The 23,252-nt window shown below is 40.2% G+C and overlaps 1 protein-coding gene across 1 annotated transcript in view; it reads left to right on the top strand.

Moving 5' to 3' along the window:
- Positions 1-426: 426 nt before the first annotated feature.
- The window catches only part of LOC103460464 (contactin-3-like), a 127,191-nt gene continuing 104,365 nt past the window's right edge, over positions 427-23,252 (top strand). Inside the window, exons 1-3 of the mRNA XM_008402637.2 lie at positions 427-971; positions 9,124-9,258; positions 16,601-16,736. Coding sequence (XP_008400859.1) covers positions 9,204-9,258; positions 16,601-16,736 — 191 coding nt within the window. The 5' untranslated portion in view covers positions 427-971; positions 9,124-9,203. The remainder of the gene's footprint in view (positions 972-9,123; positions 9,259-16,600; positions 16,737-23,252) is intronic.

Below are 23,252 nucleotides of genomic sequence, written 5' to 3'. Positions count from 1 at the left end.
ATACTGCGCAGAACCCTCAAGCTCCCAGGCCTCCGGTAGAGGACCCGAGCTAAGAGGATGAAACAGACCACCCGCGGAGGGTGAGAAGGGAATTTATATACGTGTATACATATCTGCAGTAGTTGAAAGATTCTAATAGTGATTCCAGATGAAAATCTAATGACCAAAATATCCACAAATAGGAAAAACGTTTTCTTTCCTGAGTGCATCAGCAGCACCAGAGACTGGAAGTCAAGTATTTCTCCAGCAGGATATTAAGCAACAAAAACCACAATATTTTATCAGCGTCCTTTAATTATATTATATATTTTTTAAATGAAGTCCCTCTGTTGAAGTTGAGGTCGGCTTAGTGGAACAATAAGCATCCCGACATGAGCTGAGTTCGGAGCCCATAGGCTGGTGGCGCATTACTGTGTGAGTATGTGTGCTTGTGTGTGTGGTGGGGTTGCTTTTCCTTTTCACACGTCACCAGTGGGCGCTTTTTCCTGCGCACAACATAGCGAACAGAGCCCGGGGATGCGCTCAACGTAAACATCGCCTCAGTCAGCAGCGCCGCAGCTGTCCTCCCTTCTCTCTTCTCCTCTCTCTCTCCATTTCTTTCCTTCCAGGCTGCATCATTTAGGAGCGCACGCGAAGCAGCGGACGAGCTCGAGGAAACGCTTCGCCCCCTGCACGCCCCCACCCCCTCGGATTCCTCACATTCCCTCTTGATTGTTGGATTATCGGAGGCAGAGAGAGGGACTGCGCTCGTTCGATCCTGTCCGAGTCGGCCGGCTGTGATTTCTTCTCCCGTAGCAAAGAGCACTGTCTTCTTTTCTTTTTTTCTTTCATTTTTGTTCTTTTTCTCCCCCACCAAAAGAGTTGCAGTGTGTTGAGAGAGAAATGCTTCTGAGTCACTGTAATCTAACGGATACTGGACTTACAACTCAAGCAGGTTGATGAAGAGGAAAAAAATCTGCAACATAGCAGCTGTAAGTGTTCACTCTGATATTATCACTGCATGCTTTAACTCCCAGCTGCAAGATGTACGAAAGAAAAAAAAACTATACGTTTGCAACTTAATTTGACACAAGAGAGAGAAATAAACTACCTCTAGACATGAGTTTCATCTTCATTTGTGAGAGAATGCATACACAGGCGTGCGGTGCTGATGGTTGCGTTTCCTCAAATGGTTTGGATGGTCCTGGTGGGGATTCTCACTGTTGGGACTCATTTCCCTCCATCTAGGACGGAGTCCATATGTTGCCGCTCTGCTCAGTCAGACAGAGAGAGAGAGAGACAGAAAGAGAGAGGGAGAGGTGCAGCATCAGGACCAGAAACTCCCAGTCGAACTTAACAGTTCATCATCAATTCACTTTTACAAGACGTTCACATCCAGTCAGACCGGAGAGTTGTGTCAATCCAGGTCTGGGGAAGAACGAGGACGCTCTGGCGAATTATTTAGATTGAAGCCGGTTTACATCTACAATGTCATGACCCACTCCCCCCGCACCTTCCCCCTCCTTAATAAAAGTAATAATGGTGGAGACCAACAGGGAGGGAGGGGTTGAGGGGGGCAGTAATTAGGCTGATCACTTTAACAGCTCAGCACATTCATTCTGAGTAAACCAAATATATACTAACCACTGGGTTTGACTTTTCCCCACCCAAACAGACAGAACGGGGAGAAGGAAAAAAGAAAAAGAAATGCAGCCAAATGCATCTTCGAAGTATCCTCCTTATTCAGAGGGGACTCTGACCCTCCTGTTTTCACTCTTCATGTTTATTTATAGATCCTTTTTGCACATATTTGGAGAATAACAAGCAGCAGCCAAATGAGAGGTGAAACATGCCTTTTCTTTCTTTAGACCATGCAGGGAGTTACACTGTAATGCAGCAACATCCAGCATGGCAGTCCGTGTGTGTGTGTGTGTGTGTATGCGTGTGTGTGGGGTGAGTTTGTGCTGTGGCACCATTTGCTTTCAAAAGCCCCTTTTTTTGATTGAACCAGAGAGGCAATTACAGTCTACAGCCAGTTTTCTTTTCTTCTTTACCTTTAGAAAGCTGTGAGATAAACTGAAGAGAACAAGAAAGAAAAAATAGTAAAGATACAGCCCAAGTGTCTGCTGCTCCTCGTTTTTGTCCTCCGGTCATGTGTTTAGTGGCTCATGTGTTTAGTGGCTGGATGGATCTAGGATGGCTGTGTGGGGAGGAAGATGGAGAGCAGCTCCCCTGCTTTGGACGTGGGTCCTGCTGTCTTCTAGGGCATAAGGGATTTCTCTCGTGGAGAAACGCACAGCTGGATGTGTGATGGAGGATCCTGGCCAGATTTTGAGAGCGATAGTAGTGATCAGATTTCACAATGTTGAAATATGTTAGTCTGTCATGATTTTCTGGTTTGAGGTGCACAGTATGGACAAGCAGCCATGAGTAAAAATGCTACACTTCACAGCATCTAGGAATTTGTTACTTAGATGTTTAACATGAGCTAACTGTGTGGAGAGACATTTGTTCCAATTGCATTTCAAAAGTGAAATTTTAAAAAACTTATCAGTAATAGAATACATTTTGAGAGTAATTTACAGCATGTATGTAATAGCTGAACATACATTTATACAGTTTGCTATTTTTTCAAATAATTCTTTTCTGATTTTATTTTACATAGTTTGATTTTCTATTGCTGGTAAAATATGACGAATTTCTTCACATGACCCTTTGTTCTTTTGATATATTGGCAAAAATATTGAAAAAATTAGCTCTTGACACAGACAAATGTATATTACTGTACTGTTCTACTCGTATACTGCTGGACAACTGACAAAGTTGTTGAAAATAAGAAAAGCCAAAGAAAAAGGCAGGTAGTACAGGTATAAGAAATGTAAATGTATATAGTTGGGCTAAATGCCATGAATGCTTTCATGGTGATATGATAAAAAAGATTATCACAGAATATTTTACTGGTTATGAGTTAGTTCAAACTTATTCTATCATATAACCAAAGCTGACCTCAGCCTCAGCTGCCTTACACTGTCAAGTACAGTATATCAATTTTCTATGTTTTTCGAAAAAGCTTCACAGTATAAAACTGTACCCTCAAAATATGGATGAAAGAGTTCAAGATCTTTATAGATATAGAAACTCATTCACACGTCAGACTAATTTATTGTTGTGGTACAATCAGTATGAAATAGTATTCATAAATTTGTTAGTTTTCCATACATGAACTCTTGTAGGTTGCTCTTTAAAAACTTTTGATACGGTCCAATCAGACATCCTCCAAACTACCACGGCCACATGAAGCAGGACACATTTAAACAGACAGGACGCTTTCCCCTGAGCTTAATGTTTCCAAAGAAAAGATGTCGCCTTCTGTCTCAATAATGTGTAAACATGACTGACAAGGCAAACAGTGATCCACTAAAGATGTCTAAAAGTGTTTGAAAAATTGTCAGGGTTGCCTGAATAGGCTTGACATAGCAAGTTTTTCTGAACCAAAGGGCTTTAAAGGACAAAGAAAAGTACAATTTTCAATGTATTTTTCTGGGTCAAATAAGAACAATGATTGGATGACCTGGAATGTTGCTGTTTTCTTTAAAAAAAACATACAGAAGAAATAGAAGTATTTACACATTTTAGCTAAATCTCGAGACAGACATTGTCGAATAGGAGAGTAAGGAACGGGGGAGGAGGAGTGCAGCCAGTAGATGAAGCAGCTAAGAGAAGCACAATGTAGCCTCAAAGAAGTTAGCTCCAAGCTATTGGCTAAAGCTACTGGCATCAACTGAAATCTGCTGAGCGACTGAACTTTTTCTTGTATTTTAATAAAAGTACAGGATCATGTAAGATTGAAACCTTTGAGCTTTACATCATGTTTTAATGTTATTTCCTCATCAAAAACACATCTGGAGAGTTGCCTTTATTCAGCTGCGTAAAACGCCTTGAAGGGGACCAGCGTCACCCTGGAGGACAAAGCTCCGCCTCCCAGTTGCAATTTAGCTAGCAGTAATTAGCAAAACAGCTGGTGGAACTGCAAACCTACTGAGCTCATTATAGGACCCAATTTTGAGGCAGTAAATTATCAAGTCAACTTTCTTCCAAGTCATATTTGATATTTACAGGATTTTTTTATAACAAGTGGCGCTAACGTAGTTACTTTATTGTGCCATAAAATGGCATTATGGGGCTGGAAAACACATCATACCACCCTTTTAAGTTGCAAAGTAACTCCAGCCTCACTTGCTGCCACAAATCACTTTGGTCTGATTCTATCTGGTTTTGTTTCATGAATGACGGTAAATGTTTTTACAGCCCACCAGACTTTATAATGGATACTGAACACTATTATCCGTTCTATGGTATAGGTAAGTCCAAATCAATTGGTGTAGTTGGAAAAAGATCATTGCTACATTGATTGCTTAGTGCCACCGTAGTGCCATTGGGGCCCTTCACCTTCATCACACCCGTAAAGGTTGATCATCAGTTCCAAACTGAACGGGGAAGCGTTTGTTTTATGCTCTGCATTTTGCTACACTCCAACGTAAATTTTGTATTTGTTGCTTGGTCACCTAGCTCAGAGGAGAAAAACAGAAAAAAAGACATCTGTTTATTGTGAATTCTTCTTTTACTGGCCAAAACCGAGAGCAGCTGTGTATTCAGACTGTGTGGCGTCTCCTCGTTTCCCAGGTTCTCCTTCAGTGTGATTGGATGGAGAAGGCAGCGGATAGCCATAAAGACAATAACAACACTGGAATGGGCACATTAGATGCTGCACTAAACCTTCCACACCTCCAGGTCTCTGCCACCGGTGTTCAATTTGCTCAGAATGAGGCTTTATTTTTTCCCTAGCATGATCCGATACGTGCGTCTCTCCCAGGTTTGTGGTGCGTCTGTGCATCTTCTGATCGGAATACAAACCTTGAGCATGCACGGCGCTTTGATAAAAACTCTCCTTCCTATCTTATTAGATTGTTTTGCAATTATGCTGCCCTCAGGGGGGAAATGGATGTCTTTAACCACCTCTCCTATCAATTATGCGCCAAACAACAGCCCCACTAACCAAGAAGTCATCTCATTTACTCTGCAATGCGTTTAGCCAATGACTTCCATTAGGTTTAGCTTCTGTGGAGGTGAAAGTGCAACGTCTCATTACATTTGGCACAGCAATCTTTCGCTCATCATTTCAGCTGAGAAAGCTGAAGGGGAGGGGAGGCGGGAGAGAGAGAAAGTGCTATCGCATCTTCAGTGCAACAAATCTCAGAGGGCAAAATTTTATTTTTAGGCTTTACCGTTTTTTTCTGTAGACAGGAATTAGGGTTCTATATTTTTTCCCTCTCGGATTTGTGAAAGCTTTGGGTGCTCCTGCTCTGTAATGGTTAAGGCTGTCGAAGCTTTTTGGGAGTGAAAAAATGTCCTAACAACTACAAAAGAGATGGACCTCGGTGTGAAATTGAAATCTGCTTTAGAAAATATGAATTCATCCTTTTATCCAACAAGTTTTTTTCATTTACATAATACAGATATACAAAATACTCAAAGTGAAAGAAGTCCTTTTAGGGTTTTTTTTTTACACCCAGGGACTTACATTCATTATATCAGCAGAAACTTTTTGCTACCGTTTGATTTTCAAGGACGGCTTTTCCCAAGAAAATTTTCCTTTTATCATCTTGAAACTTCTAGGACTGAAGGGTCGTGATGGCAAGGATGGATCATCCAGAAAGAGGATGGTCCTTAGCGTTACACTCAAACTGAAAAAAAATGTGGCACACATTTACCCCCTCTCTCCTGTAGCCCCCTCAAAGCATGTAATCCAATGCGATGGCTTTTTAGAGTAGCAAAACGCCCACTAAATTTTTGAAAGACACCACAAAATCCACTGAATTCGGCTGTGCCTACAATTATAGGAGACAAGAAATAATTGCAGTTATTTACAGTTAAGCAAAGCCAACACTGGCCATTAAGTTATAATCAAGCAAATGGCTTGATGTTACCATAGTGTTGGAATAGATAGTGTTGGAATACTTTCCATACCATGATGTTCACAATGTTCACCAGTAGACCTATTTACAATAGTAAGCACTTAGTATGTAGGTCTTTGTCAAGTATTCCAAAGATAGCTCTGGGTTAATCCACACAATGGGATTGTGTTGTACGGATAAGAGGTTGTGTTGGATCCTTAATCCTGAGAAGCATATCATTTTTCACTTACTGTGATGTAGGTCAGACCTCAAGCAAAGCCCCTCCTTTTTTCTTCTCTGAATTGCACTGTTAGAGTCTTCTATTTCACAGAAAGAGACTAAACCAGTGTCCACTGGTTCCAGTAATAAATAAGTCACGGCTCTGAGTGGTGCTGAGATTTATGTGAAATGGATTTAAATGTCAGCAAGATTGCACTCACTATTTGATGTTTAGCTAGCTTATGATTAAATGTCATGTGGCATCATCAACGTTACCTGTGTGTGTTTTGCTTATAATTAAGCACTCATAAGATGTGATCCATTTTAGATAGAACTTGGTAAAAAAAAAAAAAAAAGAGATTTTGGGCCACAAGAACGCATGAGGGGTGTCTGAGCTCAAAACCAGATGGACCAATATACAATTTGGGCAGTGTTTGATATCCATTATTAATATTGCTGTTATGGCCGACAACCACTACCTAAATCTGAATTCCTTTTATTGTCATTGTGCATGAAGAATAACAAAAAAAAAAAAGGTACACACATTTGTATGTGGAACAAGCTGATGCCGTTGAATGTTTTGGTCAGCCCAAACAACAGGAACTTAAGGGTTAGAAGCAGTCCAAAGTCAAGGGGAAGAAAGAGTTCAACTGGCTGCAGGAGTCTCCTGCCGGCCTGGACAGAGCATATTAATTCCTCCAATTTGAAGATGAATGGTCTGAATCCTTAGAGGAAAAATTATTCTTGGTTCTGGGCCTTTTTCTGTCGCTCATCATCACTTTGAATCCTGGCCTGTGCAGGAAACGGGTCCATCATTCAGTATATCAATAGAAATCCGTGTACACACATCAAAATTCAAATAAATAATGACTGTATTAAATATATTACATAGTCATTAAAATCTCAATATATAGTGTATAAGAACATTTCAATTGTTTAAATAATATTTCACTATATTATTTAAATCAGGAAAACAATACAAAAAATGCTTTGATTTACATTTTAGTCATTGTTGAACAATAATAAAATCCTCAGTCATTTTGTGTATAGTGGAAACAAACACAAGCCATTCTGCCCACAGCATTTAGTAGGGCAGGATTAGCTAGCAGGGCTAATTAGCAATAAGGCTAACCGGCTCATAATATTACAAGAGCAGTCAGAAAATTCAGACTAGAATCCATTTAGCTGTGTTTTTCTATGTATGTTATAATGGTTATTTCCAAAAACAACACAGAAACAAAGGTAAATCTAAACTAAGGGGAACAGATGGAATGTAACTTAGATGTAATTTAATCCACATGGAGACCAGGGACGGGGACTGCCTTACAAAAGGTGTCCCAGTGTTGGAACCAGTAGGAATATCAATGTACAAACACGCGCGTATCATCACACCCATGTTGGAAATTTAACGCCCCATATGCCGAGCAATTGCATAACTCTGCCATCCAGCCTCATGCATTCATACAAACCCTACCAAACTCGGTATGTGCTGCCTGGTGGATCTATGAGGCATCTTCTGTCAAGACACTGACAACTGACAACGTTTCATCACTTTCTTTGGTAGATCGCCTTACAAATAGAACAGTATGCACAACCACCTCCGGTCTGCAGGTGCATCAGATTACACCCAAATCATGCTATCTTCATGGGTGTAGTAACAAGATTAGTACTTCTTTTTGCTGGATTGCAACTCTTCTCAACTCACAGAACAATATGGTATGGTTTAACGTCTTCAGACACCACGTCCACGAAATGGACATGATGCATTTCTGGGTTTTAACCAATAAAAAACAAGGCATTTGTCATTTGAATGATTTTTGATATGAGTCAGCTTTAGTCATCAACATTGCTCTGAAACTTAAGGGGAAGATTCTGTTTTTCATCAAAAATATACATTTAAGTTTATGATAGCCATAATAAAATTGCTCTTTGTATAATTTTAAGTATTTCCAGTGATAGTATTTGAAGTCGAAAATATGTTCCATTCTTAAATTGCAGGACTTTAAAGTTGAATGTCCATCCCAGTGGATAACATTAAATATGTTTACAATGCAAAGTAAAAAAATCTGTAAGCACTGGTTTAATTTGTATGTTATTTATGAGTACAAACTCTGACTTTCATGAACTACTTGTAAAAAAATAATAATTTTCCCATTATTTCATTGCTCATTTCATTGCTGGCAGTAAAAATTAGTTCAATGAAAAATAATTTTGTTCTTTACATGAAAATTCAGGTCTCAAGGGTTAAAAGAGCATGTTCTAACAGGATAAGTAGCAAAATTATCTTCATGTTTAAAACCGTTTTGGGTAACAATGATTACTTTTTTTTTTTTACTTACAATGCCAATGCATTATAAGTATTTACAATGCATTGTAAATACTTACAATGCATTGTAAGTATGCATTTTGCCATCTCTGGTGGTCCTGTGCTGCTTGTAGTCTAATCATTTTTCAGACGCAAAAAGAAAAGCAGCAATGATGTTGCTTAATAGGACACCAAACACATTGTTAAAGTAGGAAGAGGCATTTTGTAGAGTGCTGGTACACAGTCTGCCAGCTCCTATTAATAGTCAAATTGGGGGAGAGAAAAGTTTTTTTTTTTAGGTCAATCATTTCCTTTCCCCTCGCTGCTCTTTAAAGCTGAAAGAATTTCCTTGTTAGGCGGCGCGGGAAACAGCCGCAGCAAAAGAAAACGCAGCTATTTAGCAGCTGCTGCTTCTTCCGCACCACCTGAAAAAAACTGCCAGCTTGTATATCCTCACGCTTTTTTTATCCGTTCGTGTCTCCTGTTTCTCCACTCCTCTTTTCAACACTTCAAGATTCTCATTCCTCCTCAATTGGTGAAACTCAAAAATAATAAGAAGGAATTATGTAACTTAGTAGCACTATAATCATGTTTTTATGTGTATGCTTGTTGTATTTGGATCAAAATGTCACATTTTAATCACACCCGTAATTACTTTCTCTTCAGATTAAATTCTTTTATTCAACGGAGAGCATTCCATTCAGAAGCAATTGGATGAGAGACTCATTAGCCTTCGGCAACTAAAGATGATGTTACCATGGAAACAAATTGTTCTGCTATCAATCACCGGATGCCTTGCAGGTAAGACATCTTAGCACATATTGTATTTCAGTCTCAGTACACCGCAGCTTGCTGTCATGGTTGATGTCACCAGAACATTTCCTCTAAAAATGTGTCTGGGGTATATTCATAACACACAATTACTTTTTTGCCTCTTTTGCGTTTTCTCTGTGGCGTAACATTCTGCAGTGCTGGGTAAAAATATTGGCCCTCAGAATTTTTTTTGGCATGTTTCAGTGTGTCATATCATAAATACCTTTTTAATTTCAGATAAAAAAAATAGAGTACATACATTAAGGCAGTGCTTCTCTATTCCAGTCCTCAGGCCCCCCTGCTCTGCATGTTTTAGATGTGCCTCTATTCCAGAATAGCTGATTCAGATGATTGCATGCCCATCAAGTGCTGCAGAAGCCTGTTAATCACCCACAGATTCAATCCAGGTGTGTGGCAGAAGGGAAACACCTGAAACATGCAGGGCAGGGGGGCCTGAGGACCGGAATTGATAAACACTGCATTAAGGACGTATGCACTCTACTTGTCAGGCAGAAATCAAAACAAATCTTAAAAAATCTGGACAATTGAATTTATTGTATATGACAGAGTGTTAGGGCCATGCTAAATTTTTTTCTTCTTTCAGTTCAAAAATGAAATCATAATATTACAATGCTAAAGTCATAATCATAAAGAATAAATATGCTTTTTCCACTGCACTTCAAATAAAAGTCTTTTGTAGCAAGGATGGTTCCTACAACATATTCGCTAAAGACGAGATGACAGAATCAGAACAAATTCTAATAACCTGAGAAGTTGCATAGAGCATAAAGGTTATACTGATTAAGCTAAAGAAATTACATGGATGTACGGTCTTCCAGCATGATGTCCTTCACCATTCCCCTGGTGTCCTGCTGCACATTCAGAGTCCACTGCACAGACACCTGGGACTCCAGTTCCCGTTCCTGTTTATGGTCTGTCCAGATCATTATTGGGATCCATGCAATGAATCCAGCCTCACGTTTTAGCCCAATCTACTTTCCAGCGCTCCTCATTCTGCCCTTGCACAGCTACCTGGGATTCGAGGAGGAGAGGCACAGACACTCAATCAGAATGTCAATCCTTTTTCAAATGACATTGTGGCTCCCAGTGAATGTTATTCAAATTGGCTCATGGGTAATTCACGCTCTTCGCCCAAGGGAGAGACAGATCCAAGCGGTCTCTCCCTCTCCCCTGCGGACGAGCGTTTTTAGCAGGGCCTCACTCTGTGGCTGCTGGTTCTTAACTGAGTGTTACGACTGTAAAATGGTAGCATCTGTAATGCTGCTGTTATCAACAATCTGTAATGCCTTACTGAAGTGTTCAAGGATCTTAAAGGCACATACTGCCATTTTACCTTCAATTATAAAAATTTTCTATAAATCAAATATGGCTTAAAAAAATAACTTTATGAAATTTGGCCTCTGTCTCTTTAAAGTCTCTTGCTCTTTCTGAAACTCAACCTTCAGGAAGTCGTCACAACATGGCTCCTCTATTAACCCTTTAACAACGTTTTACCAGCATTGGTCTGAGACGCAGCTCAGCAGATTTGCAGTTCAACCAGGTGTTTGCTAACTGATGCTGGCTAGTCTGAAGGAGTTGAGTGAATCTTTCCACCCAGGCGATTTGCACAGCTGAATGGTTGCCATGGTGATTAAAGGATTTCTCAAACATGCATGAAAGAATTAAAGCAGCACTCCAGATATATTTTAAAAAATACTGCCCCTTTAAATATATTTGCATTATTCCATCCACAAACATAACATTAATTTATTAGAATTTTAAGTGGCAGACTGGCATAAAGACATGCATAATTACCGAGGTGGAAGAAGCAGAATTTGTAATTTTTAAATGTAGAAAGGACCGCATTAGTCAAAGAAGTACCTAAGAAACTCATGATGACGCTGGAGGAGCAGCAGAGATTCAAATTAGGTGGAAGGATCTATTGACAGTACAACTACTTATCAATTTTTAAAGAACTTTTTTGACACTAGTGGCCTTTATTCAACAGTAATCTGATAGGAAGGAGACGGAGAGAAAGACATGCAGGAAAGGAAATGAGGATAGGTCTTGAACTGGGGACGGCTGTGGTGAGGTCTGTTGCTCCAACCACTGTGCCACTGGTCGCCTCTTTACATTACAACTATTATAGTTACTGCAGTCTTTATGGCAGACGGGTAAGAAGAAAGCCAAAGAAAACTTATAAGAAATCCTGTTTCTCCAATTTCATAATATTTTAGAAACATAATGACAAAAAATCTTGATGTCTTGAAGTTTGTCACAAGTCATCTAGACGACACATAAATGGAACAAGGTTCTCTGGTCAGGTGGTCCAAATATGTGACATATGGGTCTACATGACAGCACAATTAAGTTCTTAGGATGAATTCTGGTTTAATCAAACTCTAGTTCTGCTTTAATCAAACTCTAGTTTGTTTCCCTAGAATATCCAATTTGTTTGGGGAGGTATGAACATGTAATTGAACTCTGATGCAGACTAAAAACCAAGGTCTCCATTTGGTTGAAGTGAACTCTGGCATTGTCCAAATGCATATGTGACCGCCAAGCAGCCTGGAGACTGCTCTCAAAGCAGGAAGTGAACTAACGCACAGGGCATTCTGGGTAAATACAACCAAAACAAACAGTCTAGCAAGAGGAGTGACTTGTGGTCTTTTACCAAAGACAAAAGAGAAATCCTTCAACCGCTAAAATTTGTAGCACTCCATTTTTTGTCTATATTTCATAAAGAAGGAGGTTGCACTAAGTGTCTTCCTCAAAGGTTTTTATGCTGTTTCTTTTAGTTGTTCTTGGTGCAGCGCCATGACAGGCAAGGAGGGAAACAGGTTTTTCCAAATAGTGTGATTGCTTTGAAAGTGCAGAGTGAAAATGAAGCTGAAAATGGAATAAATGTTCCAATTGAACTGAATGAAAACTCTTTTAAGTCCAAACCCAAATGGGAATCTATGGCAAAAGTTTTTAAATGAACTTTTATGCAATCTGAATGAACTTCAACTGTTCTGCAAAGAACAATGATGTGAAGACACAAATTGACCCTAATATTCCTTCAAGTGGAACACAAATGCAAATTCCACTGTCCATATTTTACTCTGTGAAAACATGATCAAAATTACTTAATGTTTTCTTCCATAACTGTGCACTGCTTTGTGTAGGTTTGTCACGCGAAAATGCAGAACAGTTTGTGATTGTAAGGAAGCCTATCTTCAATTATGCATTAGAAAATAACAAAAATTTCAAATGAATAATGTCTGTTTATTCTATTTATTCTATTCATAATTCTCAACACAGGTCATTTCTTATGTTCTGCAAGCATGTTATAGGGATTTCTTATCAGAGAGGGAAAAAAAATATTGACTTTACCCACCACCCACCAATTTGTGCTTGCCAGACGCTGCAGGAAAACTGGTGGGAGTATATTTAAGAAGACTAAACCAAAAAATATTTGTTGTTGGAAGCACTGCCTGAAGAGGAAAAATATTTTCAGTAAAAAAAATCCATATATGAAAGTAAAACTTACATTTACAAAACTGTTTTTATTAATTGTATAACATCATGGGGTAATCTGCAATGTGTAGAAGGCGCAGTATTACATAAGGTTGATTTTATGTTTTATCTCTAGATCAGTGGTGTCCAAAGTCGGTCCTCGAAGTCCGGCATCCTGCATATTTTAATTCTCTCCCTGGTTTAATGCACCTGGATCAAATAATGGCTCATTAGAAGGCCTAAGAAGAACACTGACATGTTGAAAAGGTTGTTACTACCACCAGTCAGAACTAAAACATGCAGGATGAGGACCGACTTTGGGTACCACTGCTCTAGATCATGCTATAATGTTATTCCTTCACCAAAAACATACCTGGAATGTTGCCTTGATTCATTCACGCATGTTTGAGAAATCCTTTAATCTCTATTGCAACCGTTCAGCTATGCAAAATGCCTGGGTGGCCCCAGCTCCACCTTCAAGGATGAAACAACTCCTGCAGTTTCCAAGCTTCTGCCTCATAGAGCTCCCTCAGACTAGCCAGCAGCAATTAGCAAAAACCTGGTAAAACTGTGCATCTGCTGAGCTCTTTATAGAAGTTACTTCTTAGAGCAATGCTGATAAAAACGTTTTTAAAGGGTTAGTAGAGCAGCCGTGTTGTGATGTCATCCTGAATGTGGCTTTTCAGAAAGAGCAGAAGTTTTTAAAGAGATAGAGGCCAATTTCAAGGTGTTAAATTACAAAGTCAAATTTCTTTTAAGTTACATTTGATATATATAGCAGTTTTTTAACAACTGAAGGTACACAACAAATTCTGCAGGGTTAAATCAACACTATGCCGAGTCTATATGGTTCTTACCGAATTGGTGTTAATTTAACTCTTTTCAGAGTTATTTCAACAAGAAATTAAGTCATTTTAACACTTGAAAAAGTTAGAACTACTCAAACTATTTTTGAAATAACTCTGTAAGACTTAAATTAACACCAATTTTGATAAGGGCCATATATAATCTGCATAGTGTTGATTTAATTTGTTGTGTATTAGTTACTCAACTGTGCTACCAAATGGCACTATGTGCCTGGAAAACACATAATACTCCACCTTTAAAAAATGTACAGTAATATTAAAACCTGTTTCCAAGTACTAGAACTTTCCCAAATATGCACTTCTTTTCTTGCTTGTTTGTTTCTCTGCCTCTGTTATTTATTTATTTATTTTTGTTTGTTTGTTCCAAAGCAACCCTTCCTCTCCCATTAGCAGCAGTCTGGGCTCGTTGTCCTGTCTGACTTCTCAACCTGTTTTGATTTGGTGACACATTTTTACCATGTGCAGAAATAGCTAGCCACATGCCTCAATCTGCTAGCAGTGGGATATTAATTAGACCTTCTCTGGCCGTCTGTTGGCTCCATGTTGATTTAGTACCAGATTGCATTTCACATCCCTTCCCTTTAGGCTGTCTGCAGGTGGTGCGCGTGTAGCATGACATAGAAATTTGTAAAATAGATCTTTCTGCTTCATACTTTGACTTACTGCAAATAAATGTTCACTAAATAGTATGAAATTTGTGAAAAATGCCTGCAAGCATTAGGAGGTGCCTCTTGTTGAGCACTTAACTTTAGCCTTCAACTGTTCTTGTCGTTAGATGGTCTTGAACTGATAATTAATGATAAACACCTCTATTATATTATGCCAATCAGTCGGCTGATTGGCATAATCGGCAATCTCACAGAAGCCAGCACTGCGAGACTCATTAGACTCATCTCTTAGACACCTGAGCTAAGTAAACATTACAGATAACATAATAAAGCATAAGTGACATGTGCTGCTAGAGGTTCTGCAGGTGTCTGTCAGAGGAGGAAGATGACTTACACTGCAGAAAATATTAAATCTTACCAAGTCATTTTGGTCTAGCTTCTATAGTAAATATCATGATACGCTTGAAATAAGACAAAACTAGCATACAAGTAACTTTTCAGCAAGATATAGGAGCTTGTATTAAGTAAATAACTAGTTCCACTGACAGATTATTTTACTTATGGGAAAAAATGTCTTGTTATAAGTGAAATAATCTGCCAGTTGAACTAGTACTTTTTCATCAATATAAGAAATTATTCATTAAAAACAAGCTATCTCTTGCTGAAAAGTTATTTGTACATTTGCTTCATTTTCAAGAGAACTAAAACATTTGCACTGCAAACTAGGCTAACTAAACTTGGTAAGACTTAGTGTTTTTGCAATGTAAGCCCTAAACATAAATTAAATGCATGTATATTAAGCTTTTTTTCTTCTACGAAGTGTTTATGTAGCAGTCGCCCAAGCATTTTTCTGTCAGACAAAACAGTGAGTTTTACCTGATATGTTTTTATATTAACCATTTACAACTTAATTGCAAGATGCTAATGCTAAGTAATGTAGCAGAAATGACCAAAATTCACTTCAAATCAATTCAATAATACTTTATTTGTCCTGAAGGGAAAATAAATGTTGTAACTCAAATTCTAAAGATTTCTTAAAAGAGCTGTTGTAGATGCTGATGGCTGTGAGCAGGATCTCCGTTAGCAGTCTGTATTACAGCAGAACTGAAATGTCACACACGCATACACATTTTATCTCACACACATACACAAAATCCCAAAATTGCACATACACACCACTAACATGTCGCACACGCACACAAATTTGATCTTTCTCGCACACGTACACTGTACTATCATCACTCACTCACAAAATACTAAAATTGCACACATACACTACTAAAATATCACACACGCAAACAATTTTTTTTGTCTTAGTCACAAGACTAAGATTGCACATATATACTAATAAAATATAGACTCATTTTGTATGTGAGAGACTCAGTTTTGTATGTTAGAGAGGGGGGGGGCGTTCCCTTAGAACCAGCGTTATAGCGGCCACGCATTGTATGTGTGCTGGTTCTCGCACACATGCACTGTTAGTACAGTGTGTGTATGCGAGAAAGATAAAATGTGTGTGCGTGTGCGAGATGTTAGTACAGTGTATGTGTGCGACAAAGATAAAATTTGTGTGCGTGTGCGACATGTTAGTGATGTGTATGTGCAATTTTGGGATTTTGCATATGCATGTGAGATAAAATGTGTATGCGTGTATGACATTTTAGTAGTGTGTACGTGCAATTTTAGGATTTTGTGTATGTGTGTGGGAGAAAATTTGTGGGTGTGTGTGACATTTTAGTAGTGTGTATGCGCAATTTGGGTATTTTTTGAGTGTGTGCGAGTCGTGTGAGAGACAAAACATAGATTTTGTCCTAAACGGCCCCTCATATAAAAACCTTAGTATTTGAGGTATGAAAATCTAGAAAACTACTGCATTAGACAACATTTGCAACATGTAGAACCTTTTAAATAATTTCCAAACCGGCATTTTTACTGAATTGTGTCCAAATCCAGGCATTCCTTCTGATTGTCTAACTTAACAGCTTCACTCTTTTCTCAGTGAGTGCATGTTTGCATTTGCTTTTAATGCCTGGTAATGGTGAGAGGGATTTACCGAGCTTGCTGCAAGATAAACAAACGTATACAGCAACAACGCAAAACGCAGCCCGAGGACGGCTTCCTGCTGGATTCTCTGCACATCTTTGCAAAGAACACTTTTTTTTTTTAGAAAGAGAGAAAGAGACGGAGAGATGTACTATATACAGCACTCTGAAAAGAATTCCAGATTGAATGATTTTGTTTTTCTGAAAGATTAACTTCTTTGTTCTGACATTGTGTGTTTTTCTAGCACTTTCTCCTTCAGGGTCACAGACAGATTTTCTGGCTTGTACAAATAAAATATTTTTCTTTTCTCTGTAGCCTGTACAGAGGATGTCATATTTCAAGGGCCAAGATGGAGGATGGAGCCTGGTGACCTCATTTTGCCGATCAACTCCCGGGACCACCAGGCAACTATCGCCTGTGAGGCAGAGGGGAGCCCCCGGGCTCAGTACAGGTATGCCACCACCGCCGCTACCTCTCCACCACCACGGCTAACTCTCCACTGTGTCATGCAGAGGAAAACTCAGTTTCCATCTTAATTGCTTCAATGCCTCCGGTTGCTTCTCTGTCTCCATTGGAAAATCAAAGACGGAACTGGAAGTTGCTTGTTAATGACTTCTTCAGACAAAATATTTTCTGCTACAGAGAAAAGATAAAGGATGAAGCTTGACAGGCTTCAAAGAAAGAAGGGCTTAATTGACCGTCCATCTCTAATTGAAAAAAGAGAAAGCCGATCTATTTGGGACTTGTGATGTGATTGTCACAGTCAACTGTGGTTGATGAATATATGCACAACTAAAGATGAACGAGGTTGACTTTGATTACAAAAAAATTTAAACCGCAACTTGCATTGAAGATTTATAAATTGGCGCAGGGCTTGAGAAATCATTAGATGAGAACAGGAAATCCCTATGACTCATTTCCACCACAGATTCTTTGATACGACTGGCTCTTTTCTGGCAGTGCATCGTGAATGAAAATGGCAGCTGTCTGTGGGCTTTTTTTTGTGGTGGATTGTGTTTTGGAGCTTGGTCAGCAGCATGTAGATGTGCAGCAAGCAGAGTAGAGAGCCAGTAACCTTATGAGTGACATTCGGTTAAATGCTCACATTTCCTATAATGTGCTGAAAACACGGTTGAGGCGCTGCGGTGGGGGGGGCGCAGGGAGAGTATCATTATACCTGTTGTGCAACCTGAGCCTTCCTGGCGATAAAGGAGAAACTGTCACTTGTGTTGTTGCAGAGCTGTTTTTCTTTTGATGGTTTACAGGGATCATTCAAAATTGTCAAATTGAGGTTCTGTTTAAAGTTTGTAAGCAGTTTCTTATAGCTCATTTGGAAGCTTAATATTCAGAGTTCAACCAGTCTTAAAGACATAAAGGTAAAAATAGTCCAAAAACCTGCAAATGTAATTTATGTTCCCTTCTAGTTGAGGGTACTGCTAACTAATTAGCTTTGCTAACCCCAGAAGCACTAATGCTAGTGCTATGCCATCATGGTATTTAGCAGAATCTGATGCTAAAAGGTAAAGATAATGGTAATTTTATTTATATAGCACATTTTTAGCAACAAGGCTATACGGGAATTAAAAGGAAATACAAACAAAATAACAAACCGAAGGAAAGGGCAAAAGAAGAAAAAGTTAATAATGTTGATTCAAAGTAAATAAACTAGATACTCCTATTTGGGGTTGGTAGATAAGCATAAGTAAGTATCCTCTGGTCTAATTTCTTTTCTGGGTTGGAAGAATAGGAGTCTAAAATTAGTTGCTAAGGTAGTTTGGTAACACTTTATTTGAAGGGGTGTGCATAACACTGACATGACACTGTCAAAAACATGACATAACACGTGACGTGCGGTCAGGCGAGGCAGGTGAGGCTCATCATGAAAAAATAATATATAATATAAAATTATTTATATTGCTATTTTCAAGTATCTATTTTTTACTTAGCTTAACCAATTCTGATTAGTTTTTCTTCAAAATCACTGGATTTTCGCATGTTCCCATTCAAATGCTCAGAAGTGAAGCCGGTGAGGCTCAGCTCGCTGCTTTACGCAGCCTCTCGCTAACTGCACTGGCTGCCATTCTATGAGAGCATGTTCGTCCTGTTTGTACGCCGGCAATAAAATGGCTAAGAAACATTTAATATATGGACTGATTTTCCATAATTTCACTTATGTATATAATGTACAGTGTTTTTTGTCACTAACTGTGTGTGTATCGTGTTTTGTGTGCGGAGGAGCGATGAGAAATGGCAGAGAACAGACACGGTGTGAGGCAGGCTGGGGGCGCTCATGATCCCAGATATTGTGACTGCAGTGTAGTATAAGGCTATCCGTGGATAGGAACCTTTGTGCTGTATTGTGTTTGGGGGCGGACCAGAATAAAAAGTACCTGCTAAGATGGAGTTGTCTCACGCGTGCTTCTGTGTAGCCTCAAGATATTGTTGAGTATACATATCGGAGATCAGAACATGGTGTCAGAAGTTTAGACTACTTAGCGAAGAGAGAGAACAAGTGAGAACTGACGGCTCGAATAAATAAGAACGACAACATCATGAACCAGTTTCAAGTCGCCCCGCCAGAAAAGTTCACGTTCAGTGCTGAAGACTGGACGAAATGGATAAAGCGTTTCGAGAGGTTTCGAAACGCGTCTGGTTTGGAGACCCAAGCGGACGAAAACCAAGTAAATATGCTGATCTACACCATGGGGGACGAGGCAGAAGATATACTGGTTTCCCTGCATCTAACTCCGCAAGAAGCGAGTGAGTACGAGACTGTTAAGGGACGGCTGGATGCTCACATCGTAGCCCGCCGAAATGTTATATTTGAGCGGGCGAAATTCAATCAGCGTCAACAGAAGATGGGTGAGTCCATTGACGGCTTTCACACCGCGTTACACTGTTTGGCTGAATACTGTGAATACGGGACTTTGCATGATGAGATGGTGCGAGACAGATTCGTTGTGGGTCTGAGAGATAAAAGACTATCAGAACAAATGGACGCTGAACTGATGCTAGAGAAGGCGTTAAACAGAGCCTGTCAGAGCGAACTAGTAAAAAAGCAACAGGAAATGCTTCATGCTAATTTCAAGTCGGACATTGTTGGTGAGCGGTTGGACCGTGATAACGCGAGCGGGATCGCGTGCTCCAGTCAACCGAAGGCGCCGCACAAACATATCGTCAACAAAAGCAACACAGGATAAAAAGGCACAGTGCAGAAGATGTGGCGACACCAAAGGACACAGTATGCAGCAATGCCCTGCGAGAGAAGCAACCTGCAATTATTGTTGGAAAAAGGGACATTTTGCAAGGGTTTGTAGATTGTAGAAATAAGAAAATATCTGACGTGACTGCTGGATTTGCTACAGAAAGCACAGATACAGACATCGATATTGCTTTCCTGGGATCTCTTTCTGGAGAAGTTAAAGACAATCCATGGATGACGGACATACTGGTGGACAAACATAAGACTGTATTTAAAATAGATACAGGAGCTGATGTCACTGCTGTCCCAGAAACATTGCATTCTCTGTACCAATTTGGCATATTAGATAAACCAAAGAAAATCCTACAGGGACCGGGAGGCACCGGATTGAAGGTGAAAGGCATGTTTACAGCAACACTCAGCAACAACAGTGTTTGTACTAAGGAGGACATTTATGTTGTAAAGGATTCATGTACATCACTACTGAGTGGATGTGCTGCTATGGCATTAGAATTGGTTGCCAGAGTAAACCAGATAAGTTTAGACTCAATTGATGCTGTGAAGCAGGAGTTTCCTAAACTTTTTACAGGACTAGGACTGATGGAGGGCGAGTATAACATTGTTCTGTCACCAGATGCGCAGCCTTTCTCCCTCTCAACGCCAAGGCGGATATCCCTCTGCCTACTGCCTAAGGTTAAAGAGGAGCTCAACCGTATGCAGCTGGAAGGGGTCATCACCAAAGTGGAGGAGCCAACAGACTGGTGTGCACCTATGGTGGTTGTCCCCAAGAACTCGGGCAAGCTGAGAATATGCATTGATCTCACAGAACTGAATAAATATGTCATGAGAGAAAAACATCCTCTCCCATCAGTAGAGCACATGCTCGGACAGCTAGCAGGAGCAAAAGTGTTCTCCAAATTGGATGCCAATGCTGGATTCTGGCAGATTCCACTGTCGAGGAAGTCTTCCCTGCTAACCACCTTCATTACACCTGTCTGTTACTACCCAATAGTAAGTCCCGCCCACTCCTCACAACTCTTTGGACTCACTACTGCCCAGTTCTCTGTCTAACAGGTCCGGAAAACCCCCAGAAACTCGGGTCTTACCCTAGCGATAGTTTGTGGAGAATTATCTGTTTAAACTGGGGTCGGAAAGGACTCKTCTAGCTCTGACTACCTWCGATCCAGAAGTTATGACCCTTTACAGTTGAGGGGCAATCCGCTGAGTAGCCCTCACAGCGACATAACCCCTACAACCACTCCTGTTAATGGTAGCTCCTCTCCTAAAATAACGGCACTTGTTAACGGCTAGATYAAKTTTAGTGACTTAGATTTAAGTCCCAGGGTCATTATTTTAACACTCACCAGAGGAAAACACAAAGCCAYCCWKTCTCTAGAATCATGTATGTTAACTTTACYAYATTTAGGAGAACCAACAATAATTAAGACTGACACAATTAAACTCGCTGTTCACAATTCTCATTAGAATTTTAGAATTATAATTTTATTAAGCAAGCTTTGGCAAGGGCATATAACAACAAATTAATTTCCAAGAGTCATAAAAGAAGCAAAAATATAATGAAATCAACTAGGATTAATCACCTCCTTTCCTTGTTCTCATTCCTAACCTGTTTCACTAAATTCACTGAGCGAGGCTTTGGGGAAAGCTGGTCAACTCATACCCGATGGTCTTTGGTCTCGGCAGCTGTAATCTTTTGAGGTCCTTGGTCAGAGTCTTTGTCCAGCCGGAGCAAAGTCCTCTTTACTGAAGAGAAGCGGAGAGAAGACTCACGCTTTCCATTAAACGTGCAGACTCTTTGTCTTTGAAAGACCTCCGTCTCTTTCCCAAGTCAGCTGCACCGGGGTTGAGAGCGTTGGGTAGAGGCAGAGGATTCAGTCGAATCTGGAACCAGGGTTGGTGGCGGGTGGAGCTCGTCCCTTCTAGGCAGCGTGAAATCGTGGAGTAAGTTTCCCTTGGTCCCTCGGTGTAATCCTCCGCTGATCTTTAGACAGCTTCCTCTGAAGACTCCTTTTCTGCGCTGCGGACGAAGAACGCTCGTTCTGTCCCGTACATCAGTATTTATGCACTGTGTTTCCATGGAACCTGCCCATCGCATTATGTCATTACCTGATGTCATGCAAGGCAGGGCTGCCTGTGGAAAGCACCGGGCTCTTTCTCAAGTTTCCAATGACTCATTCTTGCCTCCTCGCTTCATCGGGGCAGTTCCTTTTCTCATCGGGGCAGTTCCCTTTTTTCCGTTGACCATCTGTTTCCAACTCTGCCGCACCCTTGCTTTCCTTCCCCATTTGATGACTCACCCTTCTGTCCCTAGCCTTTTGCTCAGTGAGAAGTACTTTTTTCCTTCACCTCAGTATCTATGATTTTTAATAATACATGCTGACTTTATATAATCATATTGTTTGTTGGTTAACTCAAAAGTACAACCTTCAGCCCTTCATAATGTAAACCATTATCCTTCACTTGATTATAAGTACAGAACATCAACTGATTAGGAGTACAGAGCATACATTACTATAACATTCACTTGATTAAAGGTACAGAATACATGTTTTGAACATTCGTTACAGACATTTCTTCATTGAACCTATTATTATCACTTTATAATCACTTATCGCTTATAATCATCATTTAATCATTATTCCGGGTATACTGTTATTTCTCAGGCCTTTATTCCATTTTTCTGCGTATACCTGGACGGATCTCACATACCCATACCAGATTTCTCGACACACCTTTTAGGCGCTATTGCTACAATCTGTTCTGCTTTGGGATTTCATCATCACCAGAGCACTTCCAGAAGCAAGGAGGGCCTGGATGGAGTCCTTTGTCAGATGGATGATGTCCTCATCTGGGGGACGACACAGCAGGAACATGATGAAAGACTGAGGAAGGCACTGTTTCAACTCCAGGAGGCGACTGTGACACTAAATGACAAATGTGAGCTTTCTAAATGCAGAATAAAGTTCTTGGGACAAATCATTGATGCGTCAGGGGTCAGTCCAGACCTGGATAAAGTCAGTGCTACAGGAGCCATGGAGTAGCCCAGAAATATAAGTGAGGTGAGACGCTTTCTGGGTATGGTGAACCATCTTGGGAAGTTCCTTCCCCATTTGGCAGAGAAATTTGAGAGATCTTCTGAAGAAGTCAAACATGTGGTCATGGGGTTCGTCGCAGCAACAAGCTTTCAATGCTATTAAAACAGATCTGACACCACCAGGACTAGCATTGTATGACCCAAATGCAGAGACACGTGTGTCAGCAGATGCATCATCGTATTGACTCGGTGCAGTTCTCCTCCAGAAACACACTGACACAGGGTGGAAGCCAGTGGCATATGCATCACGGTCTCTCAGCGACACGGAGCAGAGGTATGCTCAGATTGACAAAGAGGCTCTCGCTTCAACATGGGCCTGTGAGAGGTTCGCAGAGTTTCTGATCGGGAAGAGTTTTCACATTGAAACGATCATAAGCCATTAGTCCCATTGTTGGGGTTGAAGAGTCTAAACGAGCTTCCTCCTCGCATACAGCGACTACGAATGCGACTGAGATTTTCCTACAGTATTTCCCATGTGGCTGGCAAAAATATTGCTACAGCTGATGTTTTGTCCAGAGCTCCAATCTTCAGTGAGTCAGGAGATCCGCAAGAAGAGGAGGTCAACTTGTATGTTGACTCAGTCGTTGCATGCTTACCTGCCACGGAACCACGACTGAGGGAAATCCAAGGAGATGAGGACGACGACAGCA

The sequence above is a fragment of the Poecilia reticulata genome, unplaced genomic scaffold, assembly GCF_000633615.1.
Source record: "Poecilia reticulata strain Guanapo unplaced genomic scaffold, Guppy_female_1.0+MT scaffold_247, whole genome shotgun sequence".
NCBI lineage: Eukaryota > Metazoa > Chordata > Actinopteri > Cyprinodontiformes > Poeciliidae > Poecilia > Poecilia reticulata.
The sequence above is the reverse complement of the archived record's forward strand: the minus strand, read 5'-3'. Positions and strand labels throughout refer to the sequence as shown.